We start from the raw sequence: 19836 nt of genomic DNA, 5'->3' as shown, positions 1-19836 counted from the left end.
CAGATCGACCCAAATAAAACATTTCACATATCGGCAGCAAACCTGGAAACCTTGTTCTATTGTTGCAGCTACAACCTCCACACACTAGATGTTGCTACTGTGTTCCATATTCCCCCTTTAAACTCTGTTCTTAGTTTCACTGACTTGTTTAAACTGTTTTACACATATTGTTGCTGTAACCTCTGATAAAATGGCAGGAAGGATCAGGAGTCTCACAGCTTCCAGGATAACAAAAATGACACTCATGTAAAGCACAGACCAGCGTTTCCACTTTGGTTTTATCTTCATGAGTCAGGGAGAACACAGAGTGAGGCAGTTTATTATAACAAATCTGAGATGGGAGAACTTAGACAACTTAGACGGATTCAACTTGTGTCTGATGAGTTAAAACACCGTCTACAGGTGACCTAACGTAAGGTCTCTGTTCTGTTTCTACAGAAGAGTTTAAGATTTGACCTTTAATTTGATTCCATTAATGTTATTAGAAGGTAAAACTGTTTTATCTGTAAACTTCAGTCCACTTTTGTAAAATCTTGATATTTGTAGCCAGAACTCTTTTCTATCTTCTCTCATTGTAGTTATTAATTATTGTTTCTGAAACCTGTTCAGTAATCATGATTTTCAAGTTCTCAGAGCTTTATTACTTTATTAATAAAATCCTGGAGGATCCCAAAGTGTTTTCAGGCCTGAGAGGATATAAAATCCTGGGTCTGAGCCTGAGCCCAGGTCTCCTCTCAGAGCCCAGAAACCCTCCAGAGAAAGGTCTCCACAAGGCATCCTGGTCAGATGCTAGATCCATCTCAACTGTCAAGGATTCAGGCTGGAGCTCACTATTCAGTTGAGATGTTTACAGTTTTTCTCAATTGTTTACACACATTTTCTGAAAGCATGCCCCATATTTTCAGAACTCTACACACAAATCCAGAAAATACACACACAATGGGCAAAACCCCTCACTTAACCTGCAAAATTAAACTTCACATTCAAAACAATGTAATTTCTCCTCAAAATGTGATTTTGTTGTCAAATGACACACACAAACCATCATATGAATAGACATTTATAAGAACCAGCAGAACACTCATGTGCTCAATGTTAAACACTATGATGAATGGAAAACACGTCTTCTCCATTCATCATAATGACTAAAGCCTTTTTGGTTCAGTGTTACACCTACTACAGACAGTAAATACATGCATGTGTTGTTATTTCAGAATATTGTTTTTACACTCTGAACACACAAATACATGGTAGAAATTATTTTATTTTTCCCACAAAACATTGTACACAATGCTTATCCCATTCCCAACCAACACAAAGTTGCACACATAAACTACATCCAACAGAAAGTTACTGTATACAGTTACAGTAAAACAATAAAACTATGCTGCTTCCTCTCTTCTGTTGCGGTCTGGCCACAGCGCCTCATCTACATCACAAGCAATGTTGTCCCTGGCCAAGCAGCGGGGGACATATCTCCTAGCATGGCGATTCCAGCCATGAAAACAATCAGCTGCTATATCTCCACATGCATCCTCCATAGCTTGGAGAAGAGGTATACGGGTTTGTGGCTGTCGGTTATACACCTTCCACCTCCATGCAGAAAAAAATTCTTCAATGGGATTGAGGAATGGAGAATATGGAGGGAGATAAACAACTAAAAAGCGTGGGTGGCCAGTGAACCAGTTATGAACCACAGCAGCCCTGTGGAAACTTACGTTGTCCCGAATGACAACGTACCTGGGCTGTTCTGGACCATCTACCTGGTCTGGTGGAGTGAGTGTGTGGTGTAGGGTGTCCAGGAATGTGATCAGATGGGCGGAGTTGTAGGGGCCAAGGGTAGCATGGTGATGGATGATGCCATGGTAGCCAAGCGCTGCACACATTCCCTCCGCGCTGGCCAGGGACTTCAACAATGACACGCTGGCCAATGATATTCCTTCCCCTCTTTCGTCTTTTTGTGAGATTGAATCCAACCTCATCAGTGAAGATGAACTGGTGCTCCACTGCAGCTGTCTCCAGCTCAAGGACTCTCTGAAACACATATGACAATATCAGAAATAAACGTGGAGTGGTCACTAGTGTGAAGCACAGTCATTATGATTACAATACTGAAATATGTATAATTTACTGTACGCAGTGTTGAGTGTATGCATCAATTGCGGGACTCACTTGCACATAGTTATATCACAATTCTTTGACTCTTTCTGAGTTTCCTTCAAATTGCACCCTGTTGACCTGTGGCTCAGATCTCATCAGAGATTACGGTCCTTAGTCTTCCTCTTCCTCTTCCTCATCCTCCCCGTCCTCCTCCTCTTACTCTCACTCCTCTGGCTCTGCCTCTGTTTCCAAAGTTGGCATCCATTGCTCCAACACAGAAGAGCTCACCTGTTGCCCTTTTATGCTAAAGTTCTGTTTGTTGATTGTAAAACTGTGTGACAGGTGTTTGCCCTTGTGATGAGTCAGTGTGCACATTTGAATAGCTGTGTGTTCCTTGTGAGAACAAGATAGTTCCTGTATGAAAATTGTGCCAACAGCAGAGAATTATGTGTAGTGTTTTGAGAAAAGTGTGTTTTAGTTTTGAAATTTGAGTGCAAAGCAGGAATTGTGCTTGTAGTTTCGCAAAATTGGTTAGGGGGGTTGGTTACTTGGTTACATGTTGTGGTAATTGTGTCTCAAATACCAGAAAATGTGTGTAAACAATTGAGAAAAACTGTAATAAGAAGTAAAACATGAAATAATATCCTCTTATTGAACATCTCAACTGAGTAGTGAGCTCCAGCCTGTTCTTTGTCTTTTACTTCAGCTGTGGAGAAACTTTATTAATGTTGGACGATGCAAAGAGCACTTCACATGTAGTCATCTTCCAGATGTGTGGTTTAACGCTGTCATAGTGCTATTTGATGTCAAACATCTTCATTTCTGTTTCAGTGCAGTCTGCAGAAGGAAAGACACTTTCCCTCTCATCCTAAGATTTAAAATAAATGTAAATCATTTACTTATTTATTCTTTTTTATAAAGTAAATCTTTTAACAGCATCTTTTCATCCTAACTTCTGACCCTTGCAGAGGACAAAGTGCAGGTTTCAAGATTTCAATGAAATAAAGGTTCTGTTTTCAAATGAACAAAAAACATGTTTTAAACGTCCAGCTAAAAATGTTCTTGAACAGGATTAATGCAGCTTGTCTAACACAAAGCCCCCACTGCTGAGTGAGAGAATTTCAATTCAATTCAATTCAATTCAAGTTTATTTATATAGCGCCAAATCACGACAAGAGTCGTCTCAAGGCACTTCACATAATAAACATTCCAATTCACAGTTCATTAAGCCAATCAGAAATAATGTTTCCTATATAAGGAAGAGAATGTATTTCCATCCCTCTTCATGAATTCAGTTACCCATAATGAGCAAACCTGTAACACACGATGCAAAGTAAACGTCTGAATTTGCTACGATTTCTCAGTTACAGATTTGATGAACCACCCAACTGGGGATTTTCTAACAATCTTGTGTCAAACTCATCCATTCTGACAGAGTTTTGTGTTTAAAATAAAAACACGACTTTAATGATAATGCTGCCACCGTTCTCTAGTCGATCTTGTCTTTTGTATTTCATCTTGGAGAGATAAAAATCTAAATGTAAAGCCATCTACATGTAATCTACAATATCTCATCTAACAAATTAAATGAGAATCTAAAAAGAAAATGTTGACGTATAAAAAACACATTTAAATGTTTTAATGAGAAGTTTTGTATGGTCATGGTACAGAAGGACAGAACAGAAGACTGCATGAGCGGAGACACAATGAGACCATTTTTAGAGAGCCTGACTAAGAGTTTTTGACAACCAGACTAGGTGATTACTGTCATGAGATTCATGAATAATATTTGTCTGTTTTGATCCTTTTCTCATTCACATCAGGTCCAGACTGGTTATGTGTTGTAAAGTCTGGTTTTAGAACAAATGCCATAAGCTGACTTTAGAAGGTCAGGTGAGCTTTTTACAAACTTCTGATTTCAAAACCGGCTCAAACTGGTCTAAGCTAATGTTAACACCAGACTGTCATGGATCCAGGTTAAGAAAACAAAACTGCATCCATGCTGCTGTACAAAAATGGTATGAAGATGTAATGATCCACTGGCAAGACCCAGAAATTCAGCCACACAACACAGGATAAGCGGTAAAAGATGTTTTATTGAATTGAACTGAGGATGGTTGCTTGGGATGAAAGAAGAGCTGCAGGCAGAGAGAGAGAGAGAGAGAGAGAGAGAGAGAGAGAGAGAGAGAGAGAGAGAGAGAGAGAGAGAGAGAGCGAGAGAGAGAGAGAGAGAGAACTGAAAACACAATTGTCTAAATGGAACACAATGAATTACACACTGAATGCATGATAGTGCCCACTTTTCTCTGAGACAAACATTAGACATCACACAAATTTTGAGACAAAACATTTTATTTTTAAAGTCGTCCCCCCCCCCCCCCCCCCCCCCCTCCCAGCATAATCATGGGGCATCATGCCGCCGGTCTCTGTCTGGCCAGAGGGCCTCATCAACATCACAGGCGATGTCCTCCTGGTCCAAACAGCGCTGGAAGTACCGCCTCGAGTGCCTCATGAAGCCCTGACAGGCCTCAAAGGCCACATCTCTACAAGCCTCCTCCATGGCTTGAAGCAGTGGGACCTGGCTCTGTGGATTCCTTTCGTACGCCTTCCACCTCCAGGCTGAGAAAAACTCCTCAGGGGGATTGAGGAAGGGGGAATAAGGTGGAAGGTATAAAATGGAAAACCGTGGGTGGTCCTGAAACCACTCATGCACCTGGGTAGCCTTGTGGAAACTTACTTTTATGCTGCAGTCCCTGATTGTATATTGCTCGCCAGACCCGAAAGTTTAGAGATTTGAATATTTGTGTGTTGTTGATTGAAGCTTTGAGAATTTATGTGAGAAGTTTGTGTAAACCTGAAAATTGTGTGTTGTGTTTTGATAGCAAGGTAATGTGAAACTGACATCAGAGTGTAAAGGAGGAAAATCAGAGTTCTAATATGATAAGGAAATCTTAAGTAGTGATGAATTGAGTCAAGCGATTGGGAACAGAAGTAGAGGTTGTGAAAAGTGTGCCTCATTTTTGCTTTTTGAGTTTTAGCAATCGAAAAAAACTGTAACCCCATATGGTTTTCCCTCATTCAAGGTTCAGACATCACAGGCTGTGTGTCTGAGGGGAATGATCTGGAGTACAGGTCAGTCATCATGGATTTTGTGGGCTGGTGTGAGTGCAACCACCTTCACATGAACACCAGTAAAACTAAAGAAATGGAGATGGACTTCCAGAGAAACGCTCCTCCACACTCACCAGTAAATATCCAGGGGGCAGACAGAGGTGGTGCATACCTTTAAATACCTGAGTGTTCACCTCAACAGTAAACTGAACTGGTCCAACAACACAGATGCTCTGTATAAAAAGGGCCACCGCTGCCTCCACCTCTTGAGGCTGAGGTCCTTGTGAGTTAATCTGCTAAAATTATCACTCTGGTTGGTTCTGTTGTCCACTCTGTGGTCTGTTAGGAAGAGACTGAACAAGTTAGATAAAGCTAGCTCGGGTAGCATGGGGTGAGGGTTTCTTTCCATGTGGGAAGTGGAGGGAGGAGAGCCAAGGCAAAAATGCTCACAGGGGGCGAGATCCAGAATTTGCTTGAAACACTCAAGGCAGGCAAGGGGTCATACACAAGGAGGCAGAGATATGAATACTTGCAGCTGGATTAGGCAGGTATTGGTGGTCAATATCCAGAAAACAGGTCAGGTATCCGTGAGGCAGAGAGGCAAACAGGATCCAGGAAGGGTAGAGCAAGAGGCAAGGTCAGGGGCATAAACTTGGTCAGAACAGAAGACGGGGGCATGAACTTGGTCTTGGTTAGATGGCTGGATATCTGTAGCAGAGAAGCACACAAGATAATCTGGCAGAGAAGACAGGGAGTTGGAGGGGTTAAACAGTGAGGGGAGCAGGTGGAGATAATCAGGTCAGGCACAGGTGAGCATGATCAAATGATGGACAACCCTGAGCATTCTCTTCACAAGACTGTCCGACAACGGAAGAGTGTCTTCAGTCAGAGGCTTCTTCAGTTTCGCTGCAACACTGACCGCTACTGGAGATCCTTCCTGCCAACAGCCATTGTAATATACAATAACTCTTTGATGACTTGATTATTATTATTATTCTGAGCTGCTACAGCAATCAATTTCCCTCTGGGATTAATAAAGTATTTTTGAATTGAATTGAATTGATGATCCTAATGAGTGCAGGTCCCAGAGAAGAGCAGCATTACAAAAGATAGACAGATGGTTCTGGCAGCAGTGGTGTCTCTGCATTTGGGGCCAGTGGGGCCAGGCCCCACCAGATGGCGCTGTGTGGCTTTATGCTCCCCTGTTATAATCAGTGTAATGATTCAATAGTTACGTCTTATGTATGAACCATAAAATGTGAGATTCCATGTAATTATGAAATATCAATCTGATGGATCTTGGAATATTACTTTAACCAGAAGATCGGAACTTTTTATTGCAGGGATTAGAAAACACTTCGTGTTAACCAAGAGTCAAAGAGAGATAGAGACCAAGTTTAAAAGTTTAAGAAGATTTATTTCTAAACAAATTAAAACAAGGCTAACTAACTCTTAACACTCTGTGTGATGAATGGATCTAGTTGTGAATGAGGCAAGATGGTGGTGTGATGGAATGTTATTAGAACTCGTTTTCGGAGAAGCGTTAGTTCTGTGTGGGAGCGAATGTTTTGCTCTAAACTACATTCGGAGTTTCAAAAACCACATTCAGACGCTATCTTGCCATCTACATACCCTTGACGGAGACTGTGTAGATCCAGAACGCCAGGTCCTCAGACCCCCATTTGGTACCGAAGCCGATGAAACAGCGTACGGTACGACAGATTAGTCTTGGAATGCCCCCAGGTAAGCGGCAGGTGGTTGACAGCGTCAGCGGGACCCTGAAGGGTCAGTGAGTTCAGATTTTACTCTGAAGGAGCGTTGCTTCAGGTGGAGCTTGCAACAGGTTTATTTTCCAGCTTGTCGTTAGGTTCTTTGTGGTTAAAAAGTTACGAGTGGCCGGCTCGCAACTCTAGAACGTTGAACTGAGTTAAGGGTGACGTGGGAGTCTGTTTTATAATCCAGATGTTTTGATTTATGGTCGAATTAGGATTTGACAACAAAAGGGGATGGTGTAAACACACACAAAGCCACGCCATACGTCAGAACGAAAGCTCTGATTGGATGAGACAAAAGGAATGTGTCATGTGACTTAACATTACGTGTAATCAGTCTAGTGTGTAGTTTAAAAGTTATATTACTTATTAAAATACTATAATAGGATTACAATATCAAGTAATTAATATTTTCATTTCACAGATTGATTGAACATTGCTTCACATCATTATTTGGACTAACAGACGTTATTTAATTATTTATTTAATAGTTCTTCTGATTCTAAGAGTTCTTAATTTAAGAGGTTTTGTCTTCTCTTGAGCTGTAGGGGGAGGCAAATAGCTAGTTAAACAGTCTAGATGCCGAGGCATCACAGGCCTTGAGCAATATCAAGGAGATGACCTTTAGGTGGAAAAGCAGTCTCTTCATGACGCTACATAAGTGTAACAGAACTGTTATTTTTTTGGATCTGAGGGTGAGAGAGCGAATCACAAGGAACTGCATATTTCAGAGATTATGCCATCCCTGTTTGTTCACCAATAATTAATTATGAAGAGCATTTTGCATACTGAGAGTGAATACCTCTGTTATTAAAACATGAAACCCTGTTAAGACAACTTCAGACCTCGTGACTACAGCCACGACTGCAACAGGTATATCAACATTTCATAATTAATATTTACACCTGTCTCATAAATAAATATTTATAAAGGTAATTAAGATACATAATACCCACTGAAGCTGACAATTACCTAGACATCCTTCTCCTTTATGCAGCAAAACTTTAAATGACTCCAATGATCTCTGGGGCAGCAGTAGCTCAAAAGGTAGAGTGGGTTCTCCAGCAATCAGAGGGTTGTTTTTGGCTCCCAGTCCTGCTGTTGTGTCCTTGGGCAAGACACTTAACCCCCCTTCCCCTCTGGAGGTGGTCAGAGGGACAGATGGCACCTGTGCTGGGCAGTCTCACCTCCATCAGTGTGCTCCAGGGTAGCTGTGGCTGCCATGTAGCTCATCAACAACAGTGTGTGAATGTGTGTGTATGGATGAATGACACATTGTAATTTCACACTGAAAAATGTAGTTTTCAGGTTGAAGATTTCTCTGTCCACTGCTTCCAGAGTGCAGCATCAAGCGTTTGAAGGCCAGATAATGTTGGTCAGGAGCCTCTGTGTGTCTCACAGGAGACACAAGGGAAGAAGTACAGAACCAAATTTCTGCTGCTTGTCTCCGATGATGAATAGGACAGGATGGAGTAGTGGTAGAGTGGTGCTGACACACATCAGTCAGTAAATACTATTTTCCTGTAATAGTCCAATTATGTATGTACAGGTAACAGAATTACTCCAGTTTTTATTGATCACTATTTATTTTCTAAGCTGTTGTGTATTGTTCGGTCTTCTGGATGGCATTTACTGTTATTCATTTTCCAGTTTGTATAGGGGTTAGTTAATATATCCATGCATTCATTTTCTTTACTCGCTTATCCTCGCAGGGTCGCAGGGGTGCCGGCGCCTGTCTCCAGCTGTCTCTGGGCAAGCTGGAGAACTGAGAAGCTGATGAAAATCTTCTACTTAAATTTGAACCAAGAGGAGAAAGTTTTTGTTTTTTGTTGGGACATTTGTGCAACAAGAATAGCATCCAAGTATACCCAGTAAAAAAAAAATGCAAAATCTTTCCTTGCATCCTAAAAAGAAAGCTGTAAATGTAAACCAGGATGTGACGGGAGATCATTTTCATAAAGCCGGTCTTAAAAGGAGATACTTAATGAAAGGTTTAGGTGTGAGAGAGGAGATGATCTGGACATCAGAGTGGAGAGAAGAACATCAGGCCAGGGTGAGTCAAGTTATTCGAACCTGAACTGACTTTTTTAATCATAGAGGATGTTTTTATTCAAAGCTTTATTTCTGACTTGAGTTTATTTGTTTATTTAGAACAGGTGATCTCATATAACTGGGTTTGTTTTCTCCAAAGATGCTGCGGAGTCTGTTATTCATCTGTTTGATTGGTTAGTGGCTCATTTTATTCATATGTTCTTCTAGTCTGGTTCATCTGAGCTTTAAATCACTACAGATCATAGTAATGGTACAACTTATACAAGTTTAATTAGGATGAAGAAAAAGTAAAAAAATGTAATGAGATGTTTGGTAAAAAGTGAAGAATAAAATGTGGAAAAGAAAAATGTGAGTATTTCTCTGGTATTTTATAGGGAGGCTCAGTGAAGCCCAGCAGACATCAGGTAGGACTGTCATGATCCGTTTAGTCCCTTTTGTTTCCCTCAGCTCCTCTGCTAACTATTTGTGCTCCTAATCAGTATTCTGCTCCCCTGCTCCTCATTTCCCTTCACCTCCCTCTCTGTAATCAAGCTTGCTCTCACTCAGTCTGTCGGTTCCTGCGTGTCTTTACATTTTCTTACATTGCCTTATTTGTAGTCAGGTTCTCTGTTCTCCTCCCCCAGTGTTCTATGTATTCTTGTGTCACCCTTATTTTAAAGCCTTCTTGAGTTTGGTATACTCCACAGCAGATCGTGTACTTCACAAGTATTTTGGGAGTGAAATGAACCCATGTTTGTTTCTTTTTGCAGATGTTTGCAGTTCACAAAATGTGGACCTGAATGGCAAGAAATCGTCTCAGTCTTCAAACTTTGCAAACCTCACCTCTGACAGAGCCTTTGATGGAAGTCTTTCAACATGTTCTCACACTCTACAGCAGGTCAACTCCTGGTGGAGCGTCGACCTGCAGGGAGTTTACAACATTTCCTGTATCTCCATTTTCAGTGTAGTTAGCAGTAATGGCGTCACAGATATATCAGGCTCTCAGATCTACGTCGGCTTCTCTCAGCCGAACAACAGAACCAACAACCCTCTGTAAGAACCTGAAACTGATTCCATTCCATCAGCTTCTGGACCGAGTACCATGAGATGAAGCACTAACACTTTGATGCATAATGGTCACTACAGTGGATAGGTACTCAAAATTGATATGTATTTGTTTTTGCTATTAAGAACAGCTGTTGAAGACTTTATTGCATTTGAGCCCCTCCATTTGAACTCCAGTAAGCCAAGCCATCATATTTCATGTTCTAAATGCACTCTGTCCACTGAGGTGGACATGTAATAAATTATTTGTAAATTATAAAATTTTACAAAAAATATTTGTTGAAATTTGTTTCATTCACACCTAAAGATGAATGAAAAAATTGTTAAAAAAATCTTGGTTGAAGATTTCATAATTCATGCATCAAAGGGTTAATGCATCTAAACCTGGTATTTTAAAAGCTCTTCCACCAGAGGAGATATTATTATGCGACTTTCCCAGTTCCAGGCCTATTCTACAGTTTTATTTCCTAATGTGTGTTTAGTGCTGCAGTCAACAACACAACACCAGTATCTTAGTATAGGTGTGATTTATCAGTTTGCAACAAAATCTTCAAGTTTTCTGCTCAAAAACTGACGTCTTTGTTATTTTAGCTGCATGAAATGGAAAAACTAGAACAACCTACCACTTCCAGCTGCCATTTCCCTTTTTATTTCTGCTCCTCCCCTCTCTGTGTTAACCCTAGGTTGCTTTTGTTTTCCCTCTCTCAGAGTTCAGAACATCACAGGCTTCCGTCTAAATAAAAACAACGTGTATAGTTTTTCCACACCGGTGTTGGGGCGCTACGTCACTGTGATCACACCACACAACCACCACATGGTTCTGTGTGAAGTGAACATCACAGGAACAGAAGTAGGTAGGTGTGATGTTCTCAGCCATGTGCATTCAGCTGCAGGTGAGCTGATCAAATAAGTAATGCTTATTGATACAATATAATAAAACGCTTTTAAACTCCTGCTTGCACGTTTATCTTAACTTTACATCCAAACAAGTTTTGTCTTTCTCTCTCAAGAATCACCGTTTGAACTGATTCAATTCAATTCAATTCAAGTTTATTTATATAGCGCCAAATCACGACAAGAGTCGTCTCAAGGCACTTCACATAATAAACATTCAAATTCACAGTTCATTAAGCCAATCAGAAATAATGTTTCCTATATAAGGAACCCAGCAAATTGCATCAAGTCACTGACTAGTGTCAGTGACTATACAGCAATCCTCATACTAAGCAAGCATGCAGCGACAGTGGAGAGGAAAACTCCCTTTTAACAGGAAGAAACCTCCAGAGAATCCTGGCTCAGTATAAGCAGCCATCCTCCACGACTCACTGGGGATCGTGATTCCCACTAACATGATCTGGGAAGAGGCCCTGTACTACTGCAGAGATCGGTACAGAGATCTGGCCTCCGTCCTGGATGAACAGACTCAGGCCTTTGCTGAGCTGGAGGCTGAGAAGGCCCACAGTCCCTTTGTGTGGATGGGACTTCACTACACCTGCACCCTGGATTTCTGGTTCTGGGTTGATGATAACGTTGTTGGGTTTAAACGCTGGAATCAGACGGGTAAAATAGAAGACTGTGACGTGAGCGGAGCCATGGAGACACGAGGAGACCATTTCTGGTTTAGCAAGTCGGACTATGAAGACTTTAATTTCATCTGTGCAAAGTAAGCTGTTATATGCGCTGCATCTAAACCTGGTTTTTTAAAAGCTCTTCCACCAAACCTGACAGCACAAGTGACATTTTGGATATTATTTTGTGACTTTCCCAGTTCCAGGTCTGTTTTACAGTTTTATTCCTAATTTGTTTTATGTGCTGATATAAACACAACACGAGCATCTTAGCAACAAAATCTTCAAGTTTTGGGTTATATTTTACATTTTAATTTTTAGGTATTTTTTTATTTGATTTGTTTTACCGATTCATCCACTATGCTGTTTTTAACCTTTTTATTGTTTTATTAGCCTTCATCTGGTTTCACTGATTATTTTAATTGTTTGATTGGATGTCCTTTGTTTTATCTTTAAGGTTTTATTCTATGTTGTAATGGCTTGTTGGCCTAGTATAACTACTGTTACCTGTGAGGTGCTTTGAGCTCACATGCAGTTTTTAAATGCGCTTGATAAATAAAGTGGCATTATATGACGTCTTTGTTATTTTAGCTGCACAAAATGGGAAAAATTATAACAACCTCCTCCACTTGCAGCTGTTTTTCCATTTTTATTTCTGGTCCTCCCCTCTCTGTGTTAACCCCACGTTGTTTTCCCTCATTCAAGGTTCAGACATCACAGGCTGTGTGTCTGAGGGGAATGATCTGGAGTACAGGTCAGTCATCGTGGATTTTGTGGGCTGGTGTGAGCGCAACCACCTTCACATGAACACCAGTAAAACTAAAGAAATGGAGATGGACTTCCAGAGAAACGCTCCTCCACACTCACTAGTAAATATCCAGGGGGCAGACAGAGGTGGTGCATACCTTTAAATACCTGAGTGTTCACCTCAACAGTAAACTGAACTGGTCCAACAACACAGATGCTCTGTATAAAAAGGGCCACCGCTGCCTCCACCTCTTGAGGCTGAGGTCCTTGTGAGTTAATCTGCTAAAATTATCACTCTGGTTGGTTCTGTTGTCCACTCTGTGGTCTGTTAGGAAGAGACTGAACAAGTTAGATAAAGCTAGCTCGGGTCTGAGCTGCCCACTGGATTCAGCTGAGGAGACATGTGAAAGGAGAATGCTGGGGAAGACCTCCTTGTTGGAAAACCCCTTCCACTCTGCTGTGGAGACCATGGACAGCTCCTTCAGTGGCAGACTGAGACATCCCAGACGTGAAACAGAACGCTACCGTAGGTCATCCATCCCCTCGGTATTATCCTATTACACAACAACATCAATGCAGTATTCAGTATGTGTTCAATACTCGTGCAATACCAGACGTATATTTAGTAGGTCTTTTAGCAGAAAAGGCACCACTAACATTTTTAGACCGTTTAATTTTTAATTAATTTTCCACTAAAATCAGCATCCTATTGAAAAAAATATCCATACTTTTGCTATTTTTTTCTAATGAATTTGACCTGGTTTAATCTTATAGTAAACATTAGCAGAGAGAGAAAAAAAAACACATCGCTGACTTTAGATCAGAATTTATTTAGAGATTAATCTAATAACATATCTTTTTGAGTAGCTTTCCCTCCTTAAACTTCTGACAATAAGTAATAAAGGATTCCATTTAATAATTTCATTATTTCTTTAATCTGCTTTAAAAGAGTTTAGCTATGCAGGGCCGGTACTAGCCATTTGGGTGCCCTGAGCAGAAATGCTCTATGGTGGCCTCTGCAGGCTTCCATACCAGTAACCTGGTTACATGGAGGAGGGGTTTGGTTAGTTTCTGCACGTAAACAGTAAAAACACACCTGTGAAGCAAGTAATCAAAAAGTTAGGGAAAGGGGATGTGTGAGTCACCACAGCAGCAAACCCACCTTGCTGTGAATTACAGAATGGCACCAAGCCGGTGGCTGATGAGTGAAAACAAAATGTAAGACATTTGGGGCTCGACTGAAAACATTCAGGGCAACGCAGCAGCATATTTCTAAATATAAGCATATGTCATTTTGGTGGTGTGTAGGTCAGGGCACAGCTTTGAGAGAGGGAGAACCGGGTCTGCTCGTTTCATCAGCATCAAGAGAAGCACACCGCGCTCCCCTGGCCTCACAGCCAGAGCAGGTATGACAGAGACCCATCAACTCGGATTAGATGGGATTCTGTGTGTGAAATAACACCAGATCCCCTTGGTGTGTCTTTGTTTGTGTTAGAACCTTTAGGTTTTAGCATGAACCTGTCTAATTACTGGGAAATGTGTGGAGTCCCACCTCTTAGTTTGATTGACAGCACATGGGCAGCTTTCTGCACAGTTTATGCGAGATTAAAACTCGAAATGGGACACTTCAGTGATTCGGAAATTGGAATAAAGTCCCAATTTGTGGGATGTGTGAAAAGTAATGAAAATGTGGACTGCTCCACACGAAGGCAGACATCTGGTCACCCTACATGTGGTTCGAGGTTGTGGTTGGTTGATCTAGTAATCAAACTACAGTACAGTGTATGCTTAACATTGCTCTCACATTTCTCAGTATGATTAAATATAATTTATGGGGCATGAAAGAAAATTCCGACATCAGGACATCTTTATTTTAAATTGTAAAATATTTAAAACCACAAAAATGCTTGATAGAACATTTGAGCCTTTTTTCTCATCGGCTGCTGTGATATTTTGTTGTATAATTTGAGGACCCACTTGAAAATGAGATGACACATCTCAAGCAGTTTTCATCTTCATAACATAAAGGTAATTAAACAAATAAATAATTAAGCTGAGTTGAGCAGAAATGTCCATGTTTACATCCACAAAGAAAAGAAAATGAGACAGATGAGTGGCACCGTCAACAGCAGCAGACCACCACTTCTACCAGCGGCATCGTTGCAGAAGTTACCCTGGCAGCAGATTAAGTCGACTCCAAACAAGCGAGCAACTTGTGCACTCACTTCTCCAGAGCACAACTGATGCGCAGCCTTGCAGAGTCTGCGTTACTCCTCCAGCAGTCACTGTAACAATTAGAATACATGTATTGAAGTTACTAACAGGTATGAAGGTGTAGAGCTCACAGGAAGAAGGACTCACACCTGTAGTTTTGATGCAGTGGTCCTCATTCCCCTCACACTTCAAAGGTCCCGTGCAGTCATTTCCTTCACAAGCGAAACACTGAATGCCATCAGAAACCTTGTTTGAATCTGAACAAGAGAAATATTTTATTTGGTAAAAGGAATTTATTTCTAATTTCACATCTTGCACATACTTTGTTCTCCATTGAAAAGAAATGGAAACACACTTAAAGTTGCTTAATATCTTAAAATGTTCCTTTGTTTGTTCCTGTTTTTTTTCTGTTTCAATCTTCTGGTTAAAAGTACCCAAATATCCATAAGATTGATTTCATGTTTATTATAGAATCTCATGTCTTATGGTTCATTAAATAATATGTATATTAAAACTTTTACAAAAAGGTAGAATATAAGTCAGTAATAAAACATTTGTTCACTTAAAACATTAAAAACAGAAAAGTCAATTAGGAAAAGAAAGAAATATGAACTGAAATTAAGTCTTGCCTTTTGGAAGAAGCCAAATCCCAACAACCAGAGAACAGAAGTAAATGTCTGCAGAATCCATGCTAGTTTTGTTTTCTTTCATCAACTCCTGCGGGGGGTGTTGTCCCTCAGCATAATAACACTCCTTCAGCCCTCCATCGTGCATGTCGTTCTCAGTAGAACTGTTAGGTTGCTGAACTGTTTATGTAGTTTTTGCCATTTGAATTTCATTTATTTCTCTGATGACTGACAGATACTTTATTAGTCACCACTCTGAGGGAAACATTTTTGTCACTGACATAAAAAAAGTTATATCATTTTGAAAAGGTGAAATAAGTGCATAAATAAATATATTCAAGATAAAATAAATCTAGAAATAAATTAAATGGAACAAAAAAGATATGATTCTGAGAATGAAATATTCAGGTAGTAAAAAATGTGCTAATTCAAAGGAAACTTGAATTGCGTATCAGCAGTTCATCAGCAGGGATTTTCTTCTGCATGTAATCCAGAACATTTGATGACTTTGAAAGGGGAACAGCAACAACTTTGCACTATTTCATTTTTTATTTATTTAATATCCTTATCGCAACATTTCCAACCACACGTTCATCCAGATGGTCGAAATTAAAATCAATAGGAAAGTCAGATCTGGGCAACATGAAGGCTCCAGGTGTCCAGTGGAGAACTTCTGCTCCTGTTCAGCTTCCATGAAGGTCGTTACTTTTCAAAATGGAGGAACTTGAATATCTGTTGAGAGTGTTTGTGCAACATGATGTGAGCTTGAAACATGGGTGTGAGTGTGTGTGCTGTATAATGCTGCACATCAACAAATGTAAACTTGTAAAGGTAAATATGAAAAACTCACATGCAAGTGAAATAAAATAAAGTTGTGTGGAACATTTTCAACTACAAGTCTGAACAAGAGCTGTCAAATCTGTTTCTGCACATGTTCAGCAATTCTCTTACTTATGGTTGTAGACTTACACAGGCAGACCTGACTGGACTGAGCTTTCAGGCAGTGAAAGGGTTAAATGAGACCAACTTTCAAATAAAATATTTAACATATAACTTACAAGTCTGTTTATTTGTGCATCCCAATTCACTCCTGTACTTGTATGAACAGGGTTGACATTGTGAATACTTAATTCAGTCCAAATGTGTGGATTTAGTTTGGAAATAAATATTTTTATTAAATTGGAAGATAAATAATTCAAAAGTGAACTAATAATGGCACAGACAAACTGCTAGCTTGTGTTTAACCTTCCTGTGCTGTTAAGGTCGGCATGTACTATAAACATTTGTTTATTGCATCGAGACTTTTTGACTTTCTCAGGAACTTCTATTTAAACAAACACTTTTTTACTCTGGTTAGAATTGTGACCTTTGAGATTTTAGGGTCAGTTTCGACCCAGTTAAAATATAGAATTATTAAACAATAATACATGCCAAAACTGTATTCAAACACACACACACAGTCAGCCTATACAGCCAGCCCTTCCTCCAACCGCTTGAGGCTGTTCGCTTTGCCTTTTTGACTGAACAAACAAAGACAGACATGTCCAGGCATGTAAGGCCAACTGAGATTACAGTTGTTGACTTAGATGATTTACTATAACCCAATCTCTGGGTCTTATCATAGCCGGCAAGATGCAGAGGACACACGCCAGTAGAGCGATGAGCAGATCTCTGAGGCCTGCAGCGGCCTCACAGAAGGTACTACTGTCCAAGAGCGCCACCTGCTGACATAACTTTGCTTTAATTTTAGAGAGAGGGCAGCTGATAGAAGGATTGTCATTAATGCCACATGAACCAGTACAGTCACAAAGATCACTCAGCTGATCCTGACACGTGTGGTTTACTGTTGTTTCACTGCCATTTGATGTAAAATGTGTTGATTTCTACTTCAGAACATCTCAAAACAGCCTGCAGAACAGTTTACAGACAAATGCGAGAGAACCACGTCATTTTTTTTTGTCTCCATAATGTATTTATACTGTAACTACACTGTGTTAGAATGTTAAGAGGCATATAAAAATGCGTTGGGCTAATTTGATTTCCTAAATTGCCATTGTAGCTTTAATCAACAGTGCCAGACTTCCTACTCAATCTGAAATGTGGTATGGGAACCTCCCGGTTAAAAAAATGTCCAGGACTGGGACAACGGTTTCAGTACAAGCATTCAATCTAAAAGTGGGTTACTATTTCCTCTTATCCTAAGATTTTACTAATTAAATAAATGTAAATCGTTTACTTGTTAATTGTTCTTTCTAGAATGTTGTAGCGGTCACACTTTATAGTGTGACGACTGCAATTTAATTATGAATATAAATATGAAATATCAACCTGATTGATCTTTGAATGGTTAATCAGAAGAGTTTAGGGTTCATTGCTTGTTCAGGGACCATAAACGCACTTCGTATTAATTCAGACAGAGTCAAGTATTAGGGCTGTAGCGAAGCCTCGACGAAGTCGACGGCTCGATTCTAAAAATTTGTCGACGTCAGATCCGGAAGTCGACGCACCGCGCCCACTTGTTGCATCCCCAGGAGTTTGTAAATAGAGGAAGAATCTGCCTGTTTTTCCTCTAGTTCGCCCTCTTCTCCGCCTTCACTAACATCTCCGCCAAATACCGAAGACCCGGAACAACGTCCGTCCACTACTAGATTATTTTCCTGTTTTGCCCCTTCGTCTCCCGGCAACGGACAACAACTTCCGGGGTCAAATGCGCTGCTTCGTGTCTACCGCAGATGTAGAAAATCACCGGGAGCGCTTCTCCCTTCATTAAGGAGCTTCTTTCAGACATGAGGAGAGCTGTTTTGGTGGTAGCAGTCTCTCCTCCATGCTGGTCTGTTTGCTGCTGGGTGTTTTTGGTTTATTTAAACTTGGTAACTTGAACTTAATGTTGGTAAAGCTACTGTTAGCATCTTCGCTAACAGCTTCTTGCGTTGGGATAAGCTGTTACGTACGTTTTGGTTTAGAGTTCATCTTTTTTGTGGTGTAGATCTCCCATTCATTACATTTAGAGTGTTGTGGGTTTTCGGTTTAGTGTAAAATATCACCTGAATTTGGTTTAACCCGTAACACCACTCGCCTCACGCACATAAGTGACCAAAACAAAGCAGCATGGAGACACTCCATCTTCTACCACCTCTCAGGCAGCAGCCTGCACTCCCAAGTTCTACACGTCACCAGAACATAACCAACCAACACAATAAACGCAGTGTTATACAAAATGGAAGGCCTGTAGTGTTTATTCTCTTACAGTAAGAATTTATCAAATTTTTTGAGGAATTTATTTGAGATTTTCTGGTTTTTGTTAATTGTGCAATAGAAAAATAATCATTAGATTAATTTTCTAAATAGTCATTAGAATAGTCGACTATTCGATAAAATAATCGTCAGAATAATCGTTTTAAAAATAATCGTTTACCCCCAGCCCTATCAAGTATATAGTTAAAAATGAATTTTATTCTGTCTAAACTAATGATTATACATGACAAGCTTTGAATAATGATATATATATATATATATATATATATATATATATATATATATATATATATATATATATATATATATATATATATATATATATGCGGTGAGGGAGTGTGATGTGTAGGTGGTGTGATGTAAGCTAGATGTTTATCAGAATCTCTGTATCTGAAAGAAATTGTGAATTCTGGGTGTAAAATAATTTGTTGTCTGCTATAAACTAGAGAGTTGATTATTAATAAAACAGCATCAGACGCAATCTGTTGTGTCTACAAACCCTGGCGGAGACCCCCAGCAGATCCGGACTGTCAGAAGTCGGGTGGACCTCATGGCACCGAAGTCCGTAGATTAACCTCAAAGCGACCGTCCAGTCTCGAGATGTCTCCAGGTCACAAGAGTAGCCGGAAGGCTTGTTTGCATCCAAAGTGGAAGTGGCTCTTTTGGAGCCGTCTGGTTGTGTCAGCTTGCAGCGTGCAAACAGGTTGACTGTACGTCAAAAGAGATGTTTCAAGGATGCTTGTCCCGAATTGGCCGGTTCAGGACTTCGCTCGAAACTGAATCACTCGGGAAGTAAATCCTGTTTAAATAAACCACAATGTTCAAAAAGTCCAATAACAAAACACCGTTCAGATTCAGATCAGGGGGCCTATGGCACATATTATACCTCAAGCCCTTCAGCTATTTCTCCTCTCACTCAAAATGTCTAAATATGAAAGGTTCAAGTTAGAGTTTTTGAGATATTTTTGTTTGTTTGGCAGCTGGCCAAGTAATTGTCATTTTTTTGCAGAGATCATTTTTAAAATTAAATTATGTGTGATTGGAGATATGGGAGGTCAGTTACCTAAAAAGATGTAGTTTTTGTGTTTTAATGGAGGGAGGGAGCATATATTGGTATTAGTTGTGTTGGAAATTAAGAAATAGATTATAGATTAGATTTGCATATCCGATATTGATAAAACAGCCAATGTCAGTATCCCACTGTGCAAAGACCTAGTTTGGATGTTCTACAGACGTGGTCTGGACCGAAAGACTCAATATAGACATGATCTGCACGTCCATGCGACGTTGACTGTTTGCAGGGATCCCCATTCATAAATATATATGGACAAAAACACATGCAAAAAT

The 19836-nt window shown here is 40.1% G+C and overlaps 1 protein-coding gene across 1 annotated transcript; it reads left to right on the top strand.

Annotated features, from left to right (window-relative positions):
- Positions 1–8710: 8710 nt before the first annotated feature.
- Positions 8711–12065, top strand: LOC139069926 (fucolectin-like). Its single transcript, XM_070551299.1, has 4 exons — positions 8711–10067; positions 10788–10933; positions 11090–11113; positions 11424–12065. The coding sequence occupies exons 1-4, from the start codon at positions 9757–9759 to the stop codon at positions 11744–11746; spliced, it is 804 nt and encodes a 267-aa protein (XP_070407400.1). The 5' UTR covers positions 8711–9756; the 3' UTR covers positions 11747–12065.
- The last annotated feature ends 7771 nt before the right edge of the window (positions 12066–19836 follow it).

This window comes from Nothobranchius furzeri, chromosome 5 (assembly GCF_043380555.1).
Source record: "Nothobranchius furzeri strain GRZ-AD chromosome 5, NfurGRZ-RIMD1, whole genome shotgun sequence".
In the NCBI taxonomy this organism is placed as follows: domain Eukaryota; kingdom Metazoa; phylum Chordata; class Actinopteri; order Cyprinodontiformes; family Nothobranchiidae; genus Nothobranchius; species Nothobranchius furzeri.
This window is presented reverse-complemented; position numbering and strand designations above follow the sequence as displayed.

Bases quoted from the DNA above. Each gene is read 5' to 3' on its own strand.
- LOC139069926 (XM_070551299.1), top strand. From the start codon at position 9,757: ATGAACCCATGTTTGTTTCTTTTTGCAGATGTTTGCAGTTCACAAAAT. The intron at 10,068-10,787 runs GTAAGAACCTGA...TCCCTCTCTCAG, and splicing joins AACAGAACCAACAACCCTCT to AGTTCAGAACATCACAGGCT. The intron at 10,934-11,089 runs GTAGGTGTGATG...TTCTCTCTCAAG, and splicing joins CATCACAGGAACAGAAGTAG to AATCACCGTTTGAACTGATT.